General features: G+C 47.0%; 2 protein-coding genes and 1 long non-coding RNA gene across 4 annotated transcripts in view; 1 reads left to right on the plus strand and 2 right to left on the minus strand.

The window, feature by feature from the left end:
- The window catches only part of UBXN4 (UBX domain protein 4), a 92,880-nt gene extending 85,160 nt beyond the window's left edge, over window positions 1–7,720 (minus strand). The window contains exon 1 of one of the 2 annotated variants that reach the window (XM_030210902.1): window positions 7,491–7,720. In XM_030210902.1, the coding sequence (XP_030066762.1) occupies window positions 7,491–7,572 (82 nt within the window). In that variant the 5' untranslated portion in view covers window positions 7,573–7,720. Of the gene's footprint in view, window positions 1–7,332; window positions 7,354–7,490 lie in introns of those variants that run through there. The other variant, XM_030210903.1, reaches the window with a different exon arrangement.
- Window positions 7,721–7,818: 98 nt separating this feature from the next.
- Window positions 7,819–26,944, plus strand: LOC115475161 (uridine 5'-monophosphate synthase-like). Its single transcript, XM_030210904.1, has 6 exons — window positions 7,819–8,051; window positions 11,271–11,424; window positions 13,275–13,946; window positions 20,010–20,185; window positions 24,475–24,589; window positions 26,495–26,944. Exons 1-6 carry the CDS (start codon window positions 7,896–7,898, stop codon window positions 26,674–26,676), a joined length of 1,455 nt encoding a protein of 484 aa, XP_030066764.1. The 5' UTR covers window positions 7,819–7,895; the 3' UTR covers window positions 26,677–26,944.
- On the minus strand, window positions 10,571–27,018 carry LOC115475162. Its single transcript, XR_003942956.1, has 3 exons — window positions 26,930–27,018; window positions 23,635–23,639; window positions 10,571–10,584 (listed from the first exon to the last, which is right to left on the minus strand). It is a non-coding gene; the product is annotated as an uncharacterized LOC115475162 (long non-coding RNA).
- Between the last annotated feature and the right edge of the window lie 882 nt (window positions 27,019–27,900).

Below are 27,900 nucleotides of genomic sequence, written 5' to 3' on the forward strand. Positions count from 1 at the left end.
TTTTATAATTGATATTTAAGAATGCAATAGGCCTATAGGAAGCACACAATTGTGGATTTTTGCCAGGCTGAGAGAGCACTGTAACAGTAGCCAATTGCCAAGACACTGGCAAACCCCCCTCATTCTTCCAAGTGATTCAGATGTGCTCCAAGTGCCAGATGTGCTCCAAAACATTTGTAATATCTATTGGAAAACCCATTGGGACCTGGGGTCTTTCCAAGCGGCAAATGCTTAACAGCCCTCTGTACCTCCTCTAAAGCAACAGGACTCAAAACGGTCTCAGCTTCCGCAAGGGACGCCTGAGGGGTCCAGGTGGGCAAAATATTCCTGCATGTCTGACTCCGTAGGGAATATATCTGGCATATAAAGCTTTTCATAATACTCAACAAAGGCTCCATTTATGTCCTCTGCAGAAGTGCAAAGCCCTCCCCCATCATCCCTTAAAGAACTAATTTGGGATTGCCCCGTCTGTTTTTACAATTTATGGGTGAGAAGACGATTAGCCTTATTGCCAAATTCAAAATGTTGTTGCTGTACATGTTGTAATTTAATGGCCATGTCAGCCATCTGTAACCTACAAAGGTTCAGAAAATCATTTTGTATTGCAAAGAAAACTGTTAAAAAACCTGGCTGTCAAAAATTTTCTGGAAGTGGAACAATCTCTCCTGAATTGAAATATCAAGTTCTAGGCGGAGGACAATCAGATAAGGTCAAGACCTCTCCAAAATCCAAACACATCAATTCAGCTTATTACAATATGCTAGTGCGCCAGAGATGTGAATAGCAGCCCAAGTGACTTGCTCTCCTCCTTGATACAGAACATCGGCAAATTTCAGTGTCTCCACAGAACATTAACTACCTTTTCTTCTACTACATAAACTGCATTTAATGTCGGGTGCAAGATCACTCAAGTCTGACCTGCCTATCTTCTCCTCAGCAAAGCGATTAAAGATCAGAGCACAACCCACCAACCCCTGGAAAATGGCACCAGGTAAGTCCTCAGCGCCTGCTACCGACGCTGTACTCAAACTCAAATCCTTATGAGATCTTTCTTCTCGTCACTACGAAACAACCTGCAATTTAAAATCTGAACTTACAGCTATTTCAGCCTCTTTAGTCACATTTCAACTAATAACAACTGATCTAGAATACGAAGCAGATCTTGGCACGTTACAAACAGCGCAATACCAGTAAACTACTGATAAACGCTTCAAAAAGCTTCAGCTAGAGGACCTAACCAATAGATCCCACCGGAATAATACAAGAATACCTGGTCTAAAAGAAGGGGTTGAAAGTTCCATTACGATTGCATTTCTTACCAAAAGGCCCGTGTCTTGTACGAATGAAACGGGCGCTAGCAAGGTTTTCCTATGAGAGAGAGAGCCAGAGTGAATGTGCGGGTGTGTGACAGAGTGAGAGTGTGTGTGTGAGAGTGTGTGTGACAGGGCCCCCTCCCCTGTTCCTAATGCCCCTCACCCCGTTCCCTCCCCTCCTTTTCCTCCTCCTTCCCACACTTTGGGTTCCTTAAGGCTTTCAAAAGTCTATGTAACCCCATGGCCCTAACGCCCAGTATCCGGATACCCCACCACTTTCCTCCTCACCCCTCCCCCAAGATGTAATACTTTCACGTCCTTCATTTTTTTTTTTAAAGTGTCCTATCTACCCTGTGTACAAATGGCCGGCATTCAGATTGTGTTCCTCTCGTAAATTTTCATTTCTTTCATTCATTCAGAACTCCCCCCCCCCCCCCCCCCCAACACTTTTGGTTCCTTCAGTCTTTTAAAACTCTCCTATGTACCCTGTGTGCTAATGGCCAGCATTGAGATTGTTTTCCTGTCCCAAATTTGCATGTCTTTTAGTCATTCACAACTCCCCCCCCCCCCTTCTCCAGTTTAACACTTCAGTTTCCTTCAGTCTTTTAAAACTCTCCTATCTACCCTGTGTCCTAATGGCCAGCATTCAGATTGTTTTCCTTTCCCAAATGTTCATGTCTTTCAGTGGTTCAGAACTCCCCCCCTCCCTCCATTTAACACTTTCGGTTCCTTCAGTCTTTTAAAACTCTCCTATCTCCTAATGGCCAGCACTCAGTTTGTTTTGCTTTGCCAAATTGTCTGTCAGTAATGTCACTGAGGTCAGTGCGTGCCTGCCTAGCAGACCACTTCCGGCAGGCACGGTCCCAAGCACTTCAATCCTCATTGGATCAATAATGAATTGTGGTCCTTCTTCACATTCTTCGTCTTCCCACAATCTGGAAAGGGCGTCTGCCCGACCATTTTGCTCAGGTAGGCAAAACTTCAAAATAAAACGAAATCATGCAAAAAATAGGGCCCACCGGGCCTGTCTTGCATTGAGTCGTTTGGCCTCTTTCAAATAGGCCAAATTTTTGTGGTCCGTGAGGACTATGAAGGGGTGATCGGCGCCTTCCAGAAGATACCTCCACTCCTGGAAAGCTAATTTGACAGCAAGCAGTTCTTGGTCACCACTCCGCTGGAGAGAACTTGCGGGAGTAATAGGCACAGGGTTGCCACTTTCCTCCAGGGGTACACTGCGACAAGATGGCTCCTATCCCAACCGAAAAAGCATCCACTTCCACCAAAAATGACCGAGTAGGGTCAGGATGATGCATCAACCGAGCCTTGGTAAATGCCTGCTTGAGCTGGTCAAAAGCCCTAACGGCTTCTTCCTCCCAATGCCGAGGATCAACGCTTTTCCGGGTTAGGGCGGTCAGCAGGCTGACCAATGTCGAATAGTGGGGTATGAACTGGCAATAGTAATTGGCAAACCGAAGAAAGCGTTGCAGCTCTTTGTGTGAAGTAGGGGGAGGCCAATTCAATTACACCTTTACTTTACTCGGGTCCATCCGAAGACCAACACTGGAGATGATGTACCCCAGGAATGGCAATTCCTTCACCTCAAAGATGCATTTTCCAGTTTCGCATATAACTGGATCTCCCGCAGCCTTCGTAGTACCATTTTCACTTGGGACCGATGCTCTTCAAGAGACTTGGAGAAGATTAAGATGTCATCCAAGTAGACGAGGCCACGCCTTTGAAGCAGGTCCCGAAAGACTTCATTCACGAATGCTTGCAACACTGCAGGGGCATTAGTGAGCCCAAACGGCATCACACGTGTTGAATGCCGTCTTCCACTCGTCCCCCTCATGGATCCTGATAAGATTATACACCCCCGAGGTCCAGCTTAGAGAATATCCGGGACCCCCCTGGAGGCAATCAAACAGTTCCATGATGAGTGGAAGCGGACAGTGGTTCTTCACGGTGATGGCATTAAGTTCCTGGTAGTCAATGCATGGCGAAGGCTTCCGTCCTTTTTCTCTACAAGAAAAGCCAGCCCTCGTGGAAAGAGGAAATTATGTCAGAGGAGGGCGGGACACTGAGAAGGTAGGCTGGAGGTGAGCCGAGCCTACCGCTTTCACTGCCGCCGTTGCAACTTCAGGTAAAATAAAAGTTTTAAAGGAAGGGTGGCAGGAAGGAAAGGAGGGCCGTTGTGGGAGAAGAGGGCGAGCAAGTGAGGGCTGGGGTTGAACTGGAACTCAGGTGCTTAAAAGGGGGGCAGGTGGGGGCTGGGGCGAGTCACTGAATGTCGATTGGATGATAGCCTTGCTAGGGCCCATTTCATTTTTTGTGAAACGAGCTTTTTTGCTTGTATTATCATAAACTGGAAATCAATACAGCTAAAATATCTGGTTTTAATGGGAAAAAACTCCAGAAGGTCTTCATTAGATCTATATTTATAATCACTTTCTTTGATATAGAATGCTTTGTATATAATTTATGCTATTGTCTCTCTGGTAAGCAGCTAATTAATGCAACCTTTTAGACGTTTCTTCCTCTTGGTTTCTTTCTTTACTTTCACCTGTCTTTGAACAGTGCTGATATCTACATTCAATTTATTTTTGTTCTTATTTTTGTCAAGTTATAATGGAACATATTTATCACGATTATTGTTCTATCCTACGTTACTTAAAATTTAATAAAATTTCTGGAAACAAAACATAAAAATCATAAGTTCAATTCCCAAGGACAGAATTCAAGATCCAAAATGTTTTTGGAAAAGTCAGATTTTCACTGAACATCAAAATCTCACATAACCCATTGCCAATCTGATTTCCAAAGGTAAGGAATTCCAAAGTACGGCTCCTCTTCCAGTGACAGTCATATTAAACATATTTTTCAGACAACATACCGAATTAGTAGGAACTAACAATCTAAAATCCTTTAGGTTTATGTTTAGTCCACACTTGATATACTACCTTTCTGTAAGTACATTCAAAGCGGTTTCCATATACTAGTTGTACAGGTACTTTCTGTCCAAAGTGGGCTCGCAATATAAGTTTATTTGTACCTGGGACAATAGAGAGTTAAGTGACTCGCCCTGAGTCACAAGGAGCTGCAGTGGGAATGAAACCCAGTTCCCCAGGAACTCAATCCACTGCATTAACCATTAGGCTACTCCTCCACTCCTTTAAGAATCTAAGAGCCCTCTTTGGTTGATATAATTGAGCAAAATCTTGTAGATAGGCAGGAGCCAAACCATAAAGAATTTTATAAATCCGAAATCTATAAAATGTATTTAACTATTAATAACGCTACTGTATTAAACATGAATTATTCTTTCAATGAGTTTAAATCACTGCTTCCCAAACTTTTTATGACCCTATTTTAACACCTAAAAATTCACATGACCACCAATGATGATGAAAAAAAAAACAGCAAACCTCAAGTCACATCCCTCCCTTATCCACCTCCTCCACTCCCTATTTATACAAAGAATAAAGGCAACAGTGGTCAGCACAGGGTCATGTATGTCAATGTGCACTCAGAGACCACAGTACTTCTATGGGTTTGCAGCCTAACAGAAGTCCACACAGGAGGCTAAGACAGGGCCTGTGAACTGACTCACTAGGCTCCATGCTGACCACTACTACTGGACATGTGTGCAGCTTGCTAGTCCAATGATCCTCAAAATGGTTCAAGTAAGGACTCCTTCGGCAAAACTTCTCCAACGTGACAGCTGGTACCATCACTAAAGATACATCCTGAGAAAGACTGGGAGGGGAGAGAAGGGTCCACCCTCCAATGATGCAGCCAGTCCAGCTGCCAAAACAAACTTCAGAGTAACTCATTTAACAAATGGTCTACTTTCTTATATTTTCATTCCCTCAACCCAAATCCACCCTACTCTTTCCTCCCCCTGTCGATCAACACGCATTTACACACTCTCCATCATCCTATACCCTCCAACCTGGCTCTCCCCTTACTTTGTTAAAACTCCCTCCCTCACTTTCTCTGGAAGCATACAACGAGTGCTACCTCTATAAAAGCTATTCAGTTTTCTTTTGTGAAACACAACTGTGACTGATTCACACAATGCCCAAAGTTTTGCACTGTTTTTCACAATTTTGTAAATGACGGCATATGGGCACTGTGTGGCTCAAACTCACTAAGAGTCATGCAGAAAAGTAAAAACAAAAAAAACAAAAAAAAAATGTTCTGAAGACGGAAGGAGGGCAAGAGTGCATTGGAGGGAACCAAAAGAAAATGTTCTATTCAATGTGGAAGCTCAAACGATTAAAACCTTTCTTCCCAAGAGCAACTTTTCAATACCTAATACAATCAATGGTCCTAAACCATGCAGATTATTGCAACAGAATCTAAGTGGGCTGCAAAGAACAACTCATAAAAAAACTCCAGACCCCCCCCCCCCCCAAAACATAGCAGCCAGGCTGATATTCAGTGCTTCGAAAGAGCCAAACCCCTCCGAGAAAAGTTGCATATTTACTCCCAATCAAAGAACGGATCATCTTCAAAATCTGCACCTTAGTCCACAAAATCATATACGGCATAGTCCCAGGATACATGACAGACCTTATAGACTTACCAATAAGAAACAAAGTCAGATCATCAAGATCCTACTTAAACCTACACTACCCAAATTGCAAAGGACTGAAATACAAAACAACTTACGCAGCCGGCTTCTCCTACATAGGCGCACAACTATGGAACGGGCTCCCAAAAGCTGTGAAAACAATCCACGACCACTTGAACTTCAGGAAATCACTAAAAACCAACCTCTTCAAAAAGGCCTACCCCAACGACCCCACGTAACCCTCTTCACCTACCAACACAGCATGACTATGATTGCACAGGACAACACGCAATCTTTATCCATTCCGACCCTCCACTTATACCTCATACGATCACTATACAATTTTGTATTTGTTTTCCACCGACTGGGCAAATGCCTTTGACAGTACTATATAAGCCACATCGAGCCTGCAAATACTTGGGAAAATGTGGGGTACAAATGCAATAAATAAATAAAGCTGATGGGACTACCACTAGTCATCAAGCCTTACAGTGAAGAATGAGCTTTAGCAAACAGCCAAGTCTTAAGAGAATCCACTTTAATTGTTACAAGAGTGCAAATCACCGAAATGTTAGTAGTACTGAAAGATCTGAGCGTGGAGGAGGAGGATAGCAGGGAATTAAGTACAATGGTAAAAAAAAAAAGAGCCTGTACAGTAAGTGGATGAGAAGCAATATCTGATAGTAAATACTACGTAAAACAGCAGCCAGCGTTACTCAATTAAAAATACCAAAGGCTAAGTGATAAGTTTTAAAGAGCCTGCACAACAAAATAATGTCGCACACGAGCTTTTATGACAAGTCCCCATTCAGCATCTGTAAATCTTATTTTATCGCACATTGCTTTGAGGTAAGTAGAAACACGGTGATCCATAAACAAATCAAAAATAAAAAACTCTACTTCCCCGAAATGTCATGCTCATAGCAGTCCTTTAAATCAATTCCCAAAGTTTACAAAACAGAAAAAAAAACATTAACGTCTTTCCTTAAGCAATCGGGGTAACCTCTCCATTTCTTCCAAGATTTCAGCGACCCAAAATAACACCCTCATTAGCGCTCGAGATTAAGCAATCGTTCCCATGCTTCCGCGTCAATACATGACACGAGCAAAAGAATACTTGTTGATGTAGATATTACATAGCCCAGAGCTTACATCTACTCCTACTTAACTATCCAAGTTCAGAAGTCATCTTTAGGAGGATCCAAAGCTCCAGCGGTAACACAGGGGCTGCTTCCACCCCCCCCCCCCCCCCCCCCCCGAGCAAAACGAAACTTCCTTATACGTCTCCCCCGCAGAAAACCAACAGATAGAGGAACTCCGAAAAAAACAAGCTCCAACTAAGCACTTCAGCAAACCAAAGCGACTCCCCAACGCTGGTATCCATCGTCCCTCAGGCGGTTTGTTCTCCTTTCTTTATTTCAACACCATTAAAACTAACACATCTACAGTAAGAACAGGAGAACAAGGCGCTAGGGAAAGGCCTCCCCTCCCGAATACCGCCCGCCCAGAACAAGCGGCGGAGGGGAGAGCTATCGAGCACCCAAACTCCCCAAAGCCCCAGGCTCCTCCCATCGACCGCCGCCCGTTTTTTGTTTTTTTTTTACCTGCTACGAACACGACGAAGACCGAGCTGCGCCGCTTGGCCGAGGCAATAGCGTCCGGGATGGCGCCTTCGAACCACAGCATCTTCGCCGCTCCCCGTGTGCGCGCGCGCGCGCCTGCCTCTCAACCCTCGGCCGGCTGCGGCGGTCACCCGAAGAAGCCCCTCTCTACTACTCCCGAGGAAGCAGCTCACGCATAACGTCCACGCCACGCTCGCCTCGCCAGAGATGATGACTCACCACTACGTGCTGCTGCTGCGCCTGCGTTCCTCGGAAGCGCTAGGGCAGACTGGGAGTCGAAGTCGAACAACGTACCCGGCGTGACTGACAACGAGGCTAACGGTGACGTTGCAAGTTCCGGGGTGGGGGTAGGGTAGTAGTAGCGCGAGTAGCCTCGTGTCTGCGGTCATGGCTTCCCTGTCCTCCTCGCTGGCGGAACTTGCCTGCCGGCTCTATGAAGTGCAGGCGCTGAAGTTCGGCGCCTTCACGCTGAAGAGCGGTATCTCGTCTCCCATTTACTTCGATCTGCGAGGGGTCGTGTCGCAGCCGGCGCTAATGAACCAGGTGCGGGTCTAGGGGGAGGGCGGCTTGGAAGATGCTGGTAGAGAGGAGGAGGAGGAGGAGAGCAGAAACTGGTCACCTTCCTGGAGACAAGAGAAAAGATGCCAGGTTACTCCCGGTTCCGGGCTGGAGATTTGGGGACAATCCTGACCACTCCCTCCTGGTGCATTATTTATTTACTAGACTTTGAGCCCGTAAAAACGGGCTATTATAGGAAGGGGGGGTTGAAAGGCCCGCCCCCACCGCCGAGTTCGCCGCTGCCCCTCCCCCTCCGAGTTCGCGCCCCCCCCCCCCCCCCCCCTTTCCACCCGGCCGGGCCCTCGCTCCGCTATTGAAACAGCGAGGGTCCGGGAACGCAGCACTGAGCTCTGCTGAGCAGTGTTGCCAGGTGGAAAATTTTTTTCCCACCCAATCCAGCGTAAAAACAGCCCAAAACCCGCCCAAACTCAAACCCTGCCCCTGACACTCCCGCCCCCGCGTCATCACCCCCGCCGTCATCAACCCCGCCTCTGCCGTCACCGGCCCCGCCCAAAACGTCACTAACCCTGCCCCCCGCGGCCGAAAAAACCGCCCGAAAAACCGCGGAAAAGAAAAAAAAGAAGCCCAAAAAAACCGCGACCCGCCGCAGGCAAAAATTTCCCGTGGCGGGTCGCGGAAAACCACCCACCTGGCAACACTGCTGCTGAGCTGCCGACGTCGGCCTTCGTTCTTCTTCTCTGCCTGTCCCGCCCTCGTGTGACGTAACGTCGTCGAGGGCGGGGCAGAGAAGAAGAAGGAAGGGCGATGTCGGCAGCTCAGCAGAGCTCAGTGCTGCGTTCCCGGACCCTCGCTGTTTCAATAGCGGAGCGAGGGCCTGACCGGGTAGAAGGTGGGTGGCGGAGGCGGCGACTCGGGTGGGGGGAGCGTTAGACGGCGGTGTCCCTCCCTCAGCATTAATGCGCAGTACAGACCCTCTGTGTTCCGGCCCCCCCCCCCCCCGTCATCACGTATTGACGTGGGGGCGGGGCAGAGAAGGTCTCTACTGCGCATTTGCGAGTGAGTACGGTCACTCGCCGTTTATATGTTTGATTTTTATTTATTAATTTATTGCATTTGTATCCCACATTATCCCACCTATTTGCAGGCTCAATGTGGCATACAGAGACCTGTTATGGTGACACCATTCCAGGATATCAAATACAATTGGTAATGCAAAAAGAATAAAGACAGGAAAAGAGATCTAAGCAGATAGTTATCGAAGGATGACTTTCAGAACAGGGTAGTTTGATGAGGTGGTGTTGTTGGTAGGCTATGGGACTCGCAGCACTGATTTCAATGGTCACTACAAATCCCACGCTGCTTTGGGATGTAAGTTCAAAACCAGGTCTAGTCAAAAAGTCTGCAGCCTGGAACTGGGTAACTTGGCGTCTCTGCATGGGCAATTATTTCTTAAGAGTTTGGCACATCTTTATTGTAGGGTATTGTCAGGGCTCCCTTAACTGTTGGACCAGGTGAGACAGTGGCCCAGGGTGTCAGCACTTAAAAGTGCCAAAATATCCCGTCTTTAACCTCACCTGGTCTACAGGTTAAGCCTTTTCTTCCTCTTCCCTGCCACAGTCCGTCTTTCGCTTTCTCTCTTGGGTCCGCATTACTGTCTTACTTCGCGCACTCCCCTGTGGTCCTGTAAAGCTGATGTAAACTTTACGGGATTGCATGCGAGTGAGTGAGGGGAACGGGAGAGAGAGAGAATGAACCAGGATGCTGGCCCAAAGAAGGGAGAGATGCCAGACCTGGGGGCACTGGAAGTTTGGGGTGGGTGCCGCCAAAGCATGCCGGTTCGTGGTGCTGCCAAAGCACGCAGGTTTTGAGTGCCACTATCACTTGAGGCGTCCCTGGGTATTGCAGCTTCGCTTCTTGACCATGAGTGTCTGTTCATATACAACTCTTTTATTTGGAACTGATGAAAGCTCCTAGAAGCTATTAAAAAAATTCATGAAAATAACCTAATAAAATGTTATCTTACTAATCTAGTTTATTAATCTTTATCTTGGCACATTCAGTAGATTAATGGCAATTTGACAACTTTCACCCAGTGTACTGATATTTTCTCAGCTTTTAAGCATGTATCTAATGGGTAACATAGATGGCAGATACATGACAGACTTGATCGACTTACCAACTAGAAATACATCAGAATCAACACGATCATATCTGAATCTGCACTACCCAAGCTGCAAAGGACTTAAATACAAATCAACTTACGCATCCAGCTTCTCCTACATAAGCACACAACTATGGAACGCATTGCCAAAAGCCTTGAAATTGACGTACGACCACCTCAACTTCCGGAAATCACAAAAAACTAACCTGTTTAAAAAGGCATGCCCCACCGATCCAACGTAAATGCCTGCTCCCTGCAACACAACAAAACTAAAGAACGTAATGGACAAAACGCAACTCTTCCGATGCACGTTTCCCTAATGTGGCAATGCCATATGAACTTCACCTTACCATAACATCACTTTGTATTTGTTCTCACTGGAGTCTGCAAATGCCTCTCCGGTACTATGCAAGCCACATTGAGCCTACAAATAGGTGGGAAAATGTGGGATACAAATGTAACATAAATAAATTAAACCTGAACGGTCCATCCAGTCTCCCAGCCAACAGTCACATTATGAGTGCGTGATTAAACCAACAGTGACTGTGGTGTAAAAATACTTGATCCTGATCTTTCTTTGCCATTTTTGGGACCTAGACCATAGAAGTCTGCCCTGCAGTGTCCTTATGTACCAGAGTTGCTGTCCAAGCCCTTGCCAGTCTATAATCTGTCTTGTCATACGTGGGACTGTATCTAAAAGTCATTAGATGTGGCCTAGAAAGTGAATAAATGGGCCAATCTTGTTATGACACAGCTCTGTGAGCTTTAACATTAGATAGATATGATCAAGTTTGGCCAGTAAAGTCTGCATGACTGGCATGCTTTTCCTTTTTCAGTTTTTAGATAAGGTTACCTGTTCTGCTGTAGTCGCTTGCCGCCCCTGTTTAATAAGTCGCATGCTAATGCCGCTGTGTCAGCATTGTTGCGTGGCAGCCGTTAGTACGGGGGGGGTTGGTTGGTTTGGCACCCTTTCTGCACATTGTAATTTACTTTTTTATGGAATTCCCTTTCCTGTACAGCAGAATTAGTTTGATGATTTTAAATAATTAAATACATTAACGATTATTCTTTACTATATTAAGGTTGCAGATCTCTTGTTTCAAACTGGAAAAGCTGCTGCAATCCCCTATGACTGTATCTGTGGGGTTCCTTACACTGCCTTACCGCTGGCTACTGTTATCTGTTCAACCCATCAGATACCGATGCTCATTAGAAGAAAGGAGGCCAAAGATTATGGTAACCTTTACTGTTCTTTTCTTTGATTTAAAAAATTAATTAGAAGTATATAGATGTAAACATTAGAAAAAGAAACTTGCAAAATACAGCTTATTCTTCAATCATTTTTTTTTTAATTTTCTCTTCAGTGCTTCATGCAAAGATCTTGTATAATGTAAATTTTTGAGTTTCCTGAACCTTGTAGAGTATCGTTCATATGTGTTCTATGAATAGTTGACAGTATATAGAATTCCTCTTTTCACATTACCTCTCCCAGTCACTCAGACTGCGCCCCCCCCCCCCCCCCCCCCCCCGGCACAAATATATAACTTATAAAAGGTTGTCACACTACAAGATTTCTTATTTGAAAGACTAAGTGAACTTTTAAGTGTCTGTTTAAAGATATAAAGATTATATAGGATGGTATATTTTGCATTCAAGACTGCCTGTGCCTATTCAAAGAAGCGAGGGCACAACAGATAACTGAGGCCTATGGCATTCTATCAGAAAGTTATTTGGGCGGTTGGATGGATTATATAGTCCTTCTCAACCCAGTCCTAGGGACACACCTAACCAGTCAGGTTTTCAGGATATTCATAATAAATATGCATGAGAGAATTTGCAAACAGTGGAGGTAGGGCATGCAGATTTATCTCATGCATATTCATTGTGGGTATTCTGAAAACCTGACTGGCTAGGTGTGTTCAAGGACTGGATTGAGAACCCCTGGTCTAGGGCAAATCTGCTGGAGCAGAACCCGAGGCTGATCACAACAAGTACAAAGGGAATTAGAGGGTTGGGGGAATTGAACTGTTGAAGTTATTCATTGCTGTATGATTGACCCATGGAAGAAGAAAATGTGTGCCAGATGATTATAATTTATTGAAGTTACCAAAATGTTTTATTTTATTTGTGGGGGGAGCGTGCTCTCAGCTCTGTCTCTTATACCCTAGGTCTCTGCTTCCACATCCCCTGGCCCACCAGTTCTCAAGATCAGCATGCCTTTGGGTTTGGCTTCCACAGTAGTAAAGGGTTGACTCAACACCCTTTTTCGCTACCATCATACTCTGTTCTCTGTTATAATTCCACATAAATAATTTCAAAGCTGAATTCCCCAAGGACCACAGTCTTAACTGTATCACATCTGTCACCAAAAGCTAATGGAAACTCAGGACTAAGATTCAACATTAGTTAGGATCCTGTATTCCAGTTCCTCTTCTGTAAGTGGCTAGGTAACCACAGGCAGATAAGGTTATCATCGTACCTTGATTTATTAAGGTGTAGCTGGGTCACAATACTTGGAGGAGTGGCCTAGTGGTTAGAGCACTGGTCTTGCTATCCAGAGGTGGCTGGTTCAAATCCCACTGCTGCTCCTTGTGATCTTGGGCAAGGCACTTAACCCTCCATTGCCTCAGGTACAAACTTAGATTTTGAGCCCTCCTGGGACAGAGAAATATCCAGAGTACCTGAATGTAACTCACCTTGAGCTACTACTAAAAAAGGTGTGAGCAAAATCTAAATAAATAAATAAAATAAATTAATAAATATGATGAGAGAGCTGGAAAGCAAACTTGTTAGTAGCTGTGGTTTGACAAATTGGCAGCTTATTGGTCTCCAGTCTGTCAGTACCACACAGAGCTACCTATTGGCCTCCCTCGGTGTTTCCTTTCTTCATGTAAAGCAGCATGGATAACAATGTGGTAGGCCATCTTAGACCACTTTGTGTTAATAAGAAAATAAGATGATACCTTTTTATACAGAGCAGCATGTCATTGTTCAAGGAGAAAATGATGAGCAAAGCAATTTAATTTTTAATTTTTTTTTCAGGCTTGGCTTGAGTATTTTTCTTAATTTTTGTTTTGGTTGTGCAGGTACTAAACGTCTTGTTGAAGGTAGAGTTAATTCAGGCGAAACTTGTTTGATCATCGAAGATGTGGTCACCAGTGGATCTAGCATCTTGGAAACTGTTGACGTCCTTCGGAAAGAGGGGTTGAAGGTTTCTGATGCTATTGTGCTAGTGAACAGAGAGCAAGGCGGGGAGGCCAGGTTACAGGAGCATGGCATCCGCTTGCACTGTGTGTGTACGCTCTCGAAACTCTTAGACATCCTCCATCAGCACAGCAAAATTGACACACAGATGGTAGATAAAGTGAGGAAGTTCATTCAGGAGACCAGTAGCCTCCCAGTCACACAGCTGAATGGTTCTGTGCCAGTGACGAAAAAGTGCAAAGAAATGGGCTTTGGCGCTCGCTTGCAGCTTCCAGGAATTCACCTTCTGACAGCTCGGCTCCTCAAAGTGATGGAGAAGAAACAGAGCAACCTGTGTCTCTCTGCTGATGTCACAGACCCCAAAGAACTACTGCAGCTGGCTGACAGCTTGGGGCCCAGCATCTGTATGTTAAAGACTCACATAGACATCCTGAGCAACTTCACGCTGGATCTGATGAAGGAGCTGAGAACGCTTGCTGATCAGCACGAATTCCTGATATTTGAAGATCGGAAGTTTGCAGATATTGGGAACACAGTGAAACATCAGTATGAAGGTAATTTGTCTTATTTTTGATCTCTTCTAGTGCAGGGTCTTTCAACCTGTATAAGGGGCTCAGAACCCAGAGGTGGGCTATGAAGGAGTTGTAAGAGGCTCAGAAGATTAAACCTCATTGGAAAACTTGAATGAGATTTAGGATGTGTGGGGCCTTTTAACTTTTAAGAAAAATTGTCAGCTTCTTTGTTTTGAAAATCCAAGCTTTCCAAAGTGCCAAGGCTCCTTCATGGAGCCCACAGACGTGACGCTGGTGGTGCCTGCCTTGGATGCAGTGGTTTTGGCATAGCTCTTGAGGCGGTTCCAGGATGGGGATTTGAAGCTTGAGTTCTGCAGGGGCCTCAGTTTCATTGCTTTTGCTTATACTTGTAATAAAAGACTTAATAGACATGACTTGATGGTCACACACTCAAGGCCCTTTTCAGCTGTCAGATTGGCTTCCAACCGAATATTGCTGCAAATATTTTAAGTATATTAAGCCTTATTGCTGTTTAATTAGCACCTATATGTCATGCTGACCGGTAGCCTATCTGTTCCTTTTCAGGCCCTTTGGTCTTGTCAGAATCTTTTTGTGGTTTCTTCTACTAAGGAGGTACATTTGCAAGATCTGAAAGAGCTTTTTCAGTTGTAGGCCTAGATCTTTGCAGCAACATCCCTAGGACAGTAAAATTCTGGGATAATTCGTAGCACTATTGCAAGTGTTGAGATATTGCTTTAGATTGTATGCAAGATTAAAAAAAAAGTGGGGTCTAATTTTGCTAACTTTTAGAGAAATAGCTTTGTGGGGTTTTATAATTTTTTGCAGCTGTTTGTTTTGATATGGAGAGAAGTGTTTTGTTTTGTATTTAATTTAATGTTGCATTTTTTTGTATGTTGTATAATCTTTGTATTTTGTGTCATTTGTATTTGTGATAGGATTTTATGTAAATTGCTGCATGCTATTAGTAGTGAAAATTAACCCCCAAATTCTGTATATGGCGCCCAAAGATACACGCTCAAATCTGCACTCTGTGCTGGGTTGTGCGTGTATATCTTAATTAGTTAAGCTAATTGGTGATCGCTAACAAGCAATTAATAGCACTAATTGGCACTAATGAGGAATTATGCTCACACCTCTCTACGCGTATTCTATAAAGTGCGGTGCACAGTTTGTGAGTCGCACAACTGAAAGGGGGGTATGATCAGGGGGCATGTCTGTTAGTTATGCATCCTATTATGGAATCTGGCCTTAACAGAAAAAATTGTCAACATGAGCTACAGTTAAGACATGTTATTGTAACGTTAACCCGGGTTATTAGTAATCAGGCCTCATTGTTTACTTTAGCACAGGTCCCATTGATAACTCCTCCCCCCCCCTTTAGTGTGAAGCGTTTCATTCACTGGTATCAGAGCTGATTATTGTGATGTCATAATGCCTCATTCCACCAATTCATAAGAGCCAACCTCATCAGTGATGTCACAGTGGCTTTGATTGCCCCATACTTGGCTCACTTTTATTGCATACTAGCCGTTAAGCCCGTTAAAACGGGCAAGTATTGGTATGCTCTATTTTGATGTATAACTCCCTCCCTCCCTCCCCTCGGCTCCCCGCCCTTCCTCCTTCCCTCCCTCCCAGCTCCAAGGCCCGATTCCCTCCCAGCTCCAAGGGCCCCCCCTCCGTCCCTCCCAGCCAGCTGCAAGGCCCCCCTCTGTACATCCCTCCCAGCTCCAAGGCCCCCCTACTTCTGACCTCCCATGTCCAGCATCCTCCCTCCTTCCCTGCCAGCTTCAAGGCCCCCAGTGTCTCCCTCCCTCCTAGCTCCAAGGCCCCATTCCCTCCCCTCCCAGCTCCAAGGCCCCCCGTCCAAGCCAGCTCCAAGGCCCCCCTCCGTCCCTCCCCTCCCTCGCAGCTCCAAGGCCCCCCTCCTCCTTCTGAGCATTTCTCCTGCCTTCCCCTCCCCCCCGAGGTCGCTGCTGTTGCCGCTACTGCTCCCCCCCCCCCCCGAGGTCGCCACCGGCCCCCTCCACCCGGGCCCTCCCTCCTAGCTCCAAGGCCCGATTCCCTCCCAGCTCCAAGGCCCCCCTACTTCTGACCTCCCATGTCCAGCATCCTCCCTCCTTCCCTGCCAGCTTCAAGGCCCCCTGTCTCTCCCTCCCTCCTAGCTCCAAGGCCCCCCGTCCAAGCCAGCTCCAAGGCCCCCCTCCGTCCCTCCCCTCCCTCGCAGCTCCAAGGCCCCCCTCCTCCTTCTGAGCATTTCTCCTGCCTTCCCCTCCCCCCCCGAGGTCGCTGCTGTCGCCGCTACCGCTCCCCCCCTCCCCCGAGGTCGCCACCGGCCCCCTCCACCCGGGCCCTCCCTCCCAGCTCCAAGGCCCGATTCCCTCCCAGCTCCAAGGGCCCCCCCTCCGTCCCTCCCAGCCAGCTGCAAGGCCCCCCTCTGTACATCCCTCCCAGCTCCAAGGCCCCCCTACTTCTGAGCTCCCATGTCCAGCATCCTCCCTCCTTCCCTGCCAGCTTCAAGGCCCCCAGTGTCTCCCTCCCTCCTAGCTCCAAGGCCCCATTCCCTCCCCTCCCAGCTCCAAGGCCCCCCGTCCAAGCCAGCTCCAAGGCCCCCCTCCGTCCCTCTCCTCCCTCGCAGCTCCAAGGCCCCCTCCTCCTTCTGAGCATTTCTCCTGCCTTCCCCTCCCCCCCGAGGTCGCTGCTGTTGCCGCTACCGCTCCCCCCCCCCCCCCCCCCCCCCCCGAGGTCGCCACCGGCCCCCTCCACCCGGGCCCTCCCTCCTAGCTCCAAGGCCCGATTCCCTCCCAGCTCCAAGGCCCCCCTACTTCTGACCTCCCATGTCCAGCATCCTCCCTCCTTCCCTGCCAGCTTCAAGGCCCCCTGTCTCTCCCTCCCTCCTAGCTCCAAGGCCCCCCGTCCAAGCCAGCTCCAAGGCCCCCCTCCGTCCCTCCCCTCCCTCGCAGCTCCAAGGCCCCCCTCCTCCTTCTGAGCATTTCTCCTGCCTTCCCCTCCCCCCCGAGGTCGCTGCTGTCGCCGCTACCGCTCCCCCCCCCCCCCCGAGGTCGCCACCGGCCCCCTCCACCCGGGCCCTCCCTCCCAGCTCCAAGGCCCGATTTCCTCCCAGCTCCAAGGGCCCCCCCCTCCGTCCCTCCCAGCCAGCTGCAAGGCCCCCCTCTGTACATCCCTCCCAGCTCCAAGGCCCCCCTACTTCTGACCTCCCATGTCCAGCATCCTCCCTCCTTCCCTGCCAGCTTCAAGGCCCCCAGTCTCTCCCTCCCTCCTAGCTCCAAGGCCCCCCTCCGTCCCTCTCCTCCCTTGCAGCTCCAAGGCCCCCCTCCTCCTTCTGAGCATTTCTCCTGCCTTCCCCTCCCCCCCCGAGGTCGCTGTTGTCGCCGCTACCGCCCCCCCCCCCCCGAGGTCGCCACCGGCCCCCTCCACCCGGGCCCTCCCTCCCAGCTCCAAGGCCCGATTCCCTCCCAGCTCCAAGGGCCCCCCCTCCGTCCCTCCCAGCCAGCTGCAAGGCCCCCCTCCTCCTTCTGAGCATTTCTCCTGCCTTCCCCTCCTCCCCGAGGTCGCTGTTGTCGCCGCTACCGCTCCCCCCCCCCCCCCCCCCCCCCCGAGATCGCCACCGGCCCCCTCCACCCGGGCCCTCTGTTCTACATTTAACTTACAGCACCGAAACCGCAGGCAGATCAGCTCCGTCGGCCTTCCTTCTCTGCCTGTGTCCCGCCCTCGTGTGACGTAACGTCAGCGAGGGCGGGGCACACAGGCTGGGAAGGAAGGCCGACGGGAGCTGATCTGCTTGCGGTTTCGGCGCTGTAAGTTAAATGTAGAAGAGAGGGCCTGGCCTGGTGGAGGGGGTTGGCTGCGACCTTGGGGGGGAGCGGCAGCGGCGACCTCCGGGGGGGGGGAGCGGTACCATTAGTGGCAACGTCGACGTCCATGTGGCAGTGACTGCACTCCTCCTCAGCACAGAGTTTCCCTCTCTGTTCCGTCATCACGTCTTGACGTGGGGGCAGGGACAGAGAGGGAAGTCTCTACTGCGCATTTGCAGGTGAGTCGGTCACTTGCCATTTATATGTTTGATATATTGATATATAGCAGTGATTTTCAATTTCTAGATACATTTTTTTTTCTTTAAGGGAGAAGTTATCAAGGTGGGCTACTGCTAAAAGATTAGAAGGCACAGAATTTGGGGATTTGGTTATGGTGCTGAAATTGGTCCGAAATCATTTTTCAGTCAAAAGGTTATTTTAACTTTCGGCCATGTTTTCTGGGGTTTGGCCAAAAATGACCCTGTGGGTTTGGTGGAAGCCTCCGAACAGGAGTTGCTGTTTCTCACAGGCCTAGGGAGGGCCTTTGGGGTCTGTCTTACAATTCCTGATGGTGTAGCGGTGTAGTTAGGAGCAGGAGTGATTCCCTGTTAATCCTGGTCCATTTCGGTTCTGCTCTCAAAATGGCTGCTGCTCCTGCCCTGACTATACCATCAGGAAATGCAAGAAAGTCCTGGGTGGGGGAGCTACTCTTTGTTTTCTTTTTTATTTTGAGTAATGTGATTGCAAGTAACGCATTTACGATCTTGTACAATAGTTTATATGGTAAATAGATTATTCCAAATAAAACGATGTTTAGCAGGAAGTTAAGCCTGTACATTTGGGATGATGTAAGCTCCATAGGAATTTGCCTCTCTATGGAGTTATGTTGGCTGTCACTCCGAGTGTGGTGCAAAGTCAGCCACTGTGAAAGCACTGTGGCTTTTAGTTTCAGTTTTCATTAGCTTCAGTCCATGTTTGTGGAGGCTGCTTTCCTTGGAGTCTTTCATTATTTTAAATTATATTCAGGCTTGAATAGTGTGAGTTTAGCAGAGGGATGCAGACTGAAAGCTTTTCACATTCACACAACCAAACTCAAGGTTTTGGTTTTGGCTGCAACCAGGTGGGTTTCGTCCGAGAAACTGAGAAAAGCAGTTTGTCCGCCTCTAATTAAGATGTATTATTTTACTGTTAAGCCACGTTATTAGTAACTAGGTCTCATTGCATAAAACGGGACCTGTGCTAAAATAGCACAAGTTAGCAGTAAATGAACATGTCTTAGTGGTAGCCCGTGTTAACTTCCCACCTAAATATTGAGCCATTTCCAGCCACCCCTTAACATCTTCCAATTTCTGTCCAATGATAAATGGAAACATGGCGGCAGATAAAGGCCATATGGCCCATCCTCTGTAACCCCTAGCTCTTCCTTTTTCTAAGCGATCTCACATGCTTATCCCATGCCTTTTTAAATTCTGGAACAGTCCTCGACTCCACAGCCTCCACCGGGAGGCCATTCCGCGCCTCCACCACTGGAAGACAAATCCCAGCTTCAGTCTTGACTCTTTCTTCCCTTTGGGTGAAAAAACATTTGCCTTGCTGTGGTATGAATACAGCAGGTTTAACTTGTGATTTTAATGTCACTTAACTGCTTGCACAGTTTACCTGCTGCATTAAAGACCCATGCTGGATCTTTAAAAATCTCATTCAGATATCATGTGGGATGAGGGTGGAGCGGGGGGGGGGTATAAAGGCTTTGTAAGCCTCTGACTAATTTCCCCACTAGAGATGACTGTTAGATTCTTGATGTGCCACCTTTCTGTGGTACAACCAATGTGGTTTATGTATTATATATAATTATTTTCTCTGCGCCTCGTGGGCTCACAATCTTAAGCTTTTGTACCTGGGGTAAGTGGAGGGTTTATTTAAAATGTTTATTTAAATACTGCCAGTGCCAACAAAATAGTGCCTCACAGTGGTTTATAGTATAACATCTGTAAAACCACACGTAAATACACAAATTTAAAAACAAGCAAAAAAAAAATTCTTTCCCCTGGGAAGACCAAGTGACTCTGTTTGAAAGCCTTAGGGTTGAAAGGCACCGCAAAAATGCAGACTCTTTTGACACGGATAGAGGCAGCTGGTCTTGTGATCTCCAGTTGGGTTACAAATGATATGGTGAGGACTTGTGACCTTTTTCCATTATGGTAATAAGGATGGCATCGTGCAGGCCGGGGCTAGGGGTCTTTTTAATGGCTCTTCCGTTGTCTCCTTTCAGGTGGAATGTTCAGAATTGCTTCCTGGTCCGATGTTGTGAATGCACATGTAGTCCCCGGCCCCGGCATTCTGGAAGGACTGAAGGAAGTGGGACTTCCTTTACAAAGAGGCTGCCTGTTGATAGCAGAGATGAGCTCCCAGGGGTCTCTGGCCACTGGTGATTACACGAAAGCTGCAGTAAGTGCGGATTTTCTTTTAGAAGATACTAGACACTGCTGTCTGGTTTGCTGCTTTTCACCCTGTTGAACGACTTGGTGAAAAACAAATACGTTAGTGGATCAGGCTCCAGAATATTAGACAAGATAATGTAGGAACATCTGGGGACAGACCCACCCATGGGCCCATTCAGCCTGCCCAGTTCTTCTTTCCACACTGCTTTTTCATCCTTGCCGTCAGCCATGGGCACAAGTCAGGTGTTCATGCCTTCTCCTTGGTTCTCTTTTCTTAGTTAATCCAACACCCAGTCATCTTCACGATATGTTTCTCTTCCTTCCCCTCCCTCCCCCCCCCCCCCCCCCCCCCCCCCCCCCCGCCCACAAATGTCTTACTATCAAGCTTTCTAATGGAAACTGTTGTCCAATCATCCAGCCACCTAGGTCACTGTGACCCTGCAGGACAATATCCTGCCACTTCCCTAGTTTTTGCTTATGGGGAGTTCTCGTGGCCTCTGGTATCTGATTACACTGCTTTTGTAGCGCTTTGTTTGAAGAACAAGGACTTAAGGGAGTCATTTTATAATAAGGTGCCCGGGAAAGTGGGTGAACGTTCTCTGAGGCAGGTATCGTTGTATACGTAGATTGTCTGTAAAATACACAAACATGAGCTGATTCCACCCCTGCCTCAGCTGCTCTGTACCCTTGAAAATGTCTGTGGCTCTGCTCCTGTCTTGTAGGTCAGTTCTCTGGCAGCTCAGTCAGGTATGTAATAATTAGCCCTAAATACCTTGCTCAAGGTGAGATGTGGATGGGAGATTTGAGTCTGTGCTGTATTCAGAGCTCTGTGTTAAGATATTTGTTTTTCTCATGGGTATGGGGGGGGGGGGGGGGGGGGAAGCCTCGTGTCATAATTTTAAAAATTGGCTGCCAGTGTGTATATTGAATATGTGAGGGAAAATCCGCCAGGAAAGCGGAGAACTCAAACACCCCCACGGTAAAAACAAAAATGTAAAAAAAGTGGGAGAGCGACCAAGGATACCAGAAACTGGAGGATGTTCGATAATATACAATTTATTAATAATTTGAAGACTCTGCATCAGGAGTCTATAAAAACATACATTTATATATATAAAAAAAGGTGAAAAAAAAGAAAATATGGTACACGCAAATAAACTTTTTGTATTTGTGTGTATTTTTTAAAAAAAATTGTTTAACTGTATTGATACACATAAAACTTTCAAAGTTTATAAGTTTATTTAATTTACATATTTATCATTTTCATTTATTTGCGTGTACCATATTTTGTTTTTTTCACCTTTTTTTATATATATAAATGTATGTTTTTATAGACTCCTGATGCAGAGTCTTCAAATTATTAATAAACTAGTAAAAAAGGCCCGTTTCTGACACAAATGAAACGGGCGCTAGCAAGGTTTTCCTTGGAGTGTGTATGTTTGGGAGAGTGTATGTGAGAGTGACTGTTTGAGAGTCAGAGTGAAAGTGTGAGTGTGTGAGAGAGAGTGAGTCTGGGTGTGAGTGTGTTTGTGAGAGAGTGTGTGTGAGAATGAGAGTGTGTGCAAGTCTGTATGTGAGACACAGTGTGAGAGAGTGTGTGTGTGTGGGCAAGAGAGAGAGTGTGTGTGTGAGACACAGATTCTCTGTGAGAGTGAGTGTATGACACCAAGCGAGTGTGTGTGTGAGCCGTGCCCTCCCAATCCATGGCCATCTGTCCCCTGCCCCCTCCATTCATCCTTTTCCAGCAATTCCCCTCTGTCCCTGAGTCGTGCCCTCCCAATCCATGGCCATCCATGTTTGTCTGTCACCTGCCCCCTCCATTCATCCCTATCCAGCATTTCCCCTCTCTGCCTGAGGCCTGCCCTGCAATCCATATCCATCCATGCCCATCTGTGCCCTCCATTCATCCCTATGCAGCAATTCCCCTCTCCCTGAGTCCTGCCCTTCCAATCCATGCCCATCCATGCTCCTCTGTCACTTGGCCCCTCCATTTTTCCCTATCCAGCATTTCCCCTCTCTGCCTGAGGCCTGCTCTGCAATCCATATCCATCCATGCCCATCTGTCCCCTCCATTCATCCCTATCCAGCAATTCCCCTCTCCCTGAGTCCTGCCCTTCCAATCCATGCCCATCCATGCTCATCTGTCACCTGGCCCCTCCATTTTTTCCTATCCAGCATTTCCCCTCTCTGCCTGAGGCCTGCTGTGCAATCCATATCCATCCATGCCCATCTGTCCCCTCCATTCATCCCTATCCAGCAATTCCCCTCTCCCTGAGTCCTGCCCTTCCAATCCATGCCCATCCATGCTCCTCTGTCACCTGGCCCCTCCATTTTTCCCTATCCTGCATTTCCCCTCTATGCCTGAGGCCTGCTGTGCAATCCATATCCATCCATGCCCATCTGTCCCATCCATTCATCCCTATCCAGCAATTCCCCTCTCCCTGTGTCCTGCCCCTTCCAATCCATGCCCATCCATGCTCATCTGTCACCTGGCCCCTCCATTTTTCCCTATCCAGCAATTTCCCTCTCTCCCTGAGTCCTGCCCTCCCAATCCATGCCCCTCTTTCCCCTGCCCCCTCCATTCATCCATTTCTAGTAATTCCCCTCTCTCCCTGTGCCCTGCCCTCCTAATCCATACCCATCCATGCTCCTCTGTCCCCTGCCGCCTCCATTCATCCTTTTCCAGCAATTCCCCTCTGTCCCTGAGTCGTGCCCTCCCAATCCATGCCCATCCATGCTCCTCTGTCCCCTGCCGCCTCCATTCATCCTTTTCCAGCAAGTCCCCTCTTGCCCTTCCATGACCCCCCCCTCGCATCCATGCTACTCTCTCTCCCATGTCCCAGCCTGGCCCGCCCTCTTCTCCCCCCCCCCACTTCGCATCCATGCCTCGCATCCATGCCCCCCCTTCGCATCCATGCATCCCCCCCCCCCCCCCCCCCCCCCCGTTCGCATCCATGCTTCCTTTTTTTTTTTTTCTTCTTCGTTTTAACTTTACCTCCGTGGCGGTTCGTGCAGCGAAGCGTCAGGGAAGGAGGCGGCGCTCCCGACGTCTAGCTTTACGTCGGGAGCGCCGCCTCCTTCCCTGACGCTTCGCTTCCCGATTTGTTTGGTTTGAGGCGAGGGCGGGGCAGAGACGGCTGGCTGGCTTGAAGGCTTCACTGGGAGTGACGTCAGATGGCTTCAAGGCTTCAAGGCTTCAAGGCTTCAAGGCTTCAGCTTGAAGCTTCCGGCTTCAAACTTCCGGCTTCACAGAACGTTGTCTTCAGAACGTTCACGGTGCGTTTTATTATATTAGATTGTATATTATCGAACATCCTCCAGTTTCTGGTATCCTTGGTCGCTCTCCCACTTTTTTTACATTTATATTGAATATGTAACATACTTTGTCCACCAGTTTCTGTGCTTGGGTTGACGTGGTAGTGGTTGTTTCTGTTTTCCTTCCAGCTTAGTCTGAACCAGTGCTGGGTTTCTGGCAACGGAGCCTTTATTCACAGCTGCCCTGGGGCTTTTCCTCTCTTGCAGTTCAAGCAATTTCCGAGGCTGGAAGACATGTGGCAGGACAGCTTTTTAAATACTGTACTGCAGACTCCTGAGTGTGGGCAGTAGGTGTCGCTCTTTATGACTGGGGGGGGGGGGGGGTGGCGGTGAATATGGAAGACCAGTTTCACAGTTTGAATAGTGGCATAGCATTACAACTGTGAACCACCAGGCCACCCTAACAAAGAGATTTTAAAGGTATGGAGGTTAAGGGGAGATGAGCTACACAGCTGGATATGTGCAAAAAAAGTCACAACAGGGGCGACGAAAGGAAGGGGGGACAGCAAGTGATGTAAAAACTTGTGCTTTATTGAACACCCAGTACTCGACACGAGCTGTGTTTTGGCCCACACTGGCCTTCCCCAGGAGTCACTCAAAACTGGATGCATGCAGCTGAAACCAGAGAAATGCAGGCACAGTGTCCGAATCAAAGATTCATCCCATACCCCCTTAAGTGGCACGCCTCATAAGATGCTCACTCAGATACTGCTCAAGATGTAACACGGGAGTCACGGATGATGTCATTGGGAGGTGGGGCTAACGCCGCTCCACATGCGGCTGAGCTGAAGATACCGCATTCAAATTCACTTGCTGTCCCCTCTTCCTTTCGTCGCCCTTGTTATGACTGTTTTGTCTGCACGGCTACAAGGGTTGCTGTTCTTCTGTTTTCTGGTTGTATATGTGCAAAAAGCAGCACTCATCATGTTATGAGGGCAGTGAACCAGCTGAATTGCCTTCTGTTTTTGTGTGCGTATTCAGGTAAAGATGGCAGAAGAGCATCCAGATTTTGTTTTTGGATTTATTTCCGGTTCCAGGGTGAGCAGTAAACCTGAATTCCTTCACCTGACTCCTGGTGTTCAGATGCAGGCCGGAGGTGAGTGGGTTTGTATCTCTCTGTCTCTGACATAGCGCTATCCGATAAATTATCTGCACTGAAACTCAGATATTCTTAAGGAAAATCCCACTGTAAATGAGGATGTTTGGTGATCCGCTATATTGGATTCTACTGGTGGCTAAACCTGCAATTCGAAATACCTGAAACCAGTGTAAAATGAGAAAACAGATATCATGGTGTAGAGGGTTTTTCAGAATTCAAATCTCTTTAAATTACTGTTTGATCTAGCACCAGCTGTTAATGCTCCTAGATTTAACCTGATACATTGTGGCAGAAAAACACCAAACTTGGCTCTCTAGCCTTTCCAGGTTAGAAAAAATAGTTTAAATCGGTGCTTCTCAACCCAGTCCTTGGGGCAGCCAGTCAGGTTTTCCGGATATCCACAATGAATATGCATGAGAGAGATTTACATGTGCTGCCTCTTCAGTATGCAAATCTATGTTATACGTATTCATTGAGGAATGTGGATATCCTGAAAACCAACTGGCTGCTCCGAGGACTGAGTTGAGAAGCACCGAGTTAAAGTATTGCATTTATAGCTGATCGCATGATAGCCTTGTGCAGTACTCTGTGAAGAGCTGAGATCTATTCCTGGCTTAGATTCTCTGGTCTCCTGGGTCTGCTGGGACTTTGGGATATTGTCGAGGTTCCTGAGGAGGAGGGAGAAGCTCATGGTTTTGGTATTATGACTGACTGACTGAGTTTGGGGGGAGGAGTCCTTGGTGTACGTGAGTAGCAGTGAACACAATGAAGAAGGCGGGAAAACTGCCAGATGAGCTGTATTTAGAGGCCTCTTTACTGAGCTGCCTCAGATGATTAATACAGCATTTAATGAAAGCTAAAAGTACAGCAGTGTGTTAATCATTGCTGCATTAAACATCTAGCGACAGAAATTCATTCTAGAGGATACGGTATGCGTGGTAAGTGCACCTTGGTTTAGCTACACCTCTGGACCTTGGTGGTGTTTTCAGCAATGCTGTTAATATGCCGTAGCATCCCCTGCCTTCCCTGTGGTACAGAAACATCTCCAGCAGTTAACACAGAGGTTATATTCCTAATGTGCTTTAACTGTGGTAGCTAATTCATGTGCAGTGTAAAACGTTTAGTGTAGACTAGTGTCTAGGCAGCTAATGATTAAATTTCCATCCAAATAAACAGTAAAAGGATTTAAATTTTATGTTTCAACTTTATTTGAGAAATCAACCAATGACACCTTTCACCAGTCTCTATATAATTGACATAAGTAAACATCCTTCAGACCATTACAGATTCAGAACAGTGTTCCTTAATTTTTTGTGTTTAATTATCTCCCTCCTCCCCCTAACAACCCCCACTTCCATTTCCCAGACTTATCTACCAACCTATTTAGGGGGACTAAGAAATGGCCCCCAAGCATTAACAAAGTTTACTCCTACCACAAGGGAAGGAAATAACAATCATAAATTTATACCCACTTGAAATGCAAACTTGTTACTCTACCCCATACCACCATGCCCTTAGACCTCTCCCAATCTCCAAGGCTCTTGCCCATATGGCTTCCTCCCCCCACCCAAATAACCCCCTTAGTTACCCCTTAATCAAACCAACAATAACCTTACAGTAGACCTCTATCCACCCATCCCCCCACCCCCCTCTCCTTAAGGAAACTAAGAGGTGGTACAGGACCCCTGGCGTTTCTACGGATTCTTGTATATGTGCCCCTGGCTAAATTCTCCTTCCTTGAGCCCATGTAAATCTAAACGTAATTTATATAATACAGTGAGGTGTATAGTTGTGGGGCACTCTGGCTCTGCTCAAAAATAGTAATTTTATTATGTGAAACCTTGATTGAAGATATTTGAGTTAATCTAATTTCATTACAAAATATGTGTATTATGTTTTCAGGGGATAATCTGGGACAGCAGTACTTGACTCCCCAAGAAGTTATCAGTAAAAGAGGCTCTGACATCATCATTGTGGGACGGGGCATCCTGTCAGCACCCAATCGAGTGGCTGCAGCAGAAGCCTACAGGAAAGCTGCGTGGGAGGCCTATATAAGCCGACTCGAGGGCCCTCCTGAGGACTAGGTTTAAATAGTGAACTTGAGAGCAATCAAGGTAGAATTTTTTTTTTTTTAATAATGCACTGACCAACAGTAAAAGCTTTCCATTAAACCAATATCACTGCAACAAAGTTTATTTTTGTAAACAAATTAAAATAAACAAATGTCTCTAAGTTTGAATAAGAATATATTTGAAGATATGAAGATACCCTTGGTCTTTGTGGAAAAGAAATGAAGTGGTATGACCCAGGCCGATACGAGAGCAGGGACCAAGGAACCACAATGTCGTCAAAGCTGCTCCAGTAGAAAACTCCAGAAAACGGGCTGTTGTGATCAGATCCAGGCCTGCATTTGTTGCGAAGGGGAGAATGAGACCTTAGTTGCTTCAACGTTGGTCAGAAGAGCTGCACGTAGCCTGATAAGCACCATTGTCGGTCATGCCCACCGATGGCTTGTCACTGCTCTGGGTTGGTGTGGTGGCTACAAAGTGATGAAAGCATCTAATAAAGTTCTAAGTTTAAAAAAAAGAAAAAAAAATCTGCATTCCAGGAGCTTTGCTGTGACAATTATGTCACAGGATTTCTAGAGCCAGTTCTGTAAAGGAGTGAAGGCACCTTCTTTCCTTGATAAAATACTAGTGTAACTGGATGTATTCGCATGTTATGAGTCATAGAGCTGGTGTAAATGCTGATGCCGGACTGCCAGAGCTCTGTGTGTAACCAGCAGTTAGGCATTTATGAGTTCCACCTGCACTTCACGCACGTGTACACCTGCTCTGTGGAATTTGTGCATACGCTGATATTCTCATAATGTACACCTGTATTTGGTGTGTAAAAGTTTTTTTATAGTTCAACATGTTTATTGATGGTACAACCAAGTTAACAGTTAACATTCTCAATATATAACCAGTAAAGTACCAAACAGACTGGTAAATAACTGGATATTCAATGTATCATCATACATTTTCCCCCATTTTCTCCCCCCCCCCCCCCCTTACGTTACTCATATTTAAATCTAGATATTGAACATTCCTCTTCCCTCCCTTTAATCTCCCAAGATCCTCCCTCCCCCCTCCGTAACTCCCAATCCCCTATGGAGGTGCCACCCCTACTCATTATCTACATGTAATCTAAAACCTACTCTACCCAAAATCAGAGGGAATTAACTACCATACTTCTACACTGAGTATGTAGCGATTGAATATATGGGCCCCAAATGTCCAAAAAACCCCTTCTCTGATCTCCCGTCA

This window comes from Microcaecilia unicolor, chromosome 7, assembly GCF_901765095.1.
Source record: "Microcaecilia unicolor chromosome 7, aMicUni1.1, whole genome shotgun sequence".
Taxonomy (NCBI): domain Eukaryota; kingdom Metazoa; phylum Chordata; class Amphibia; order Gymnophiona; family Siphonopidae; genus Microcaecilia; species Microcaecilia unicolor.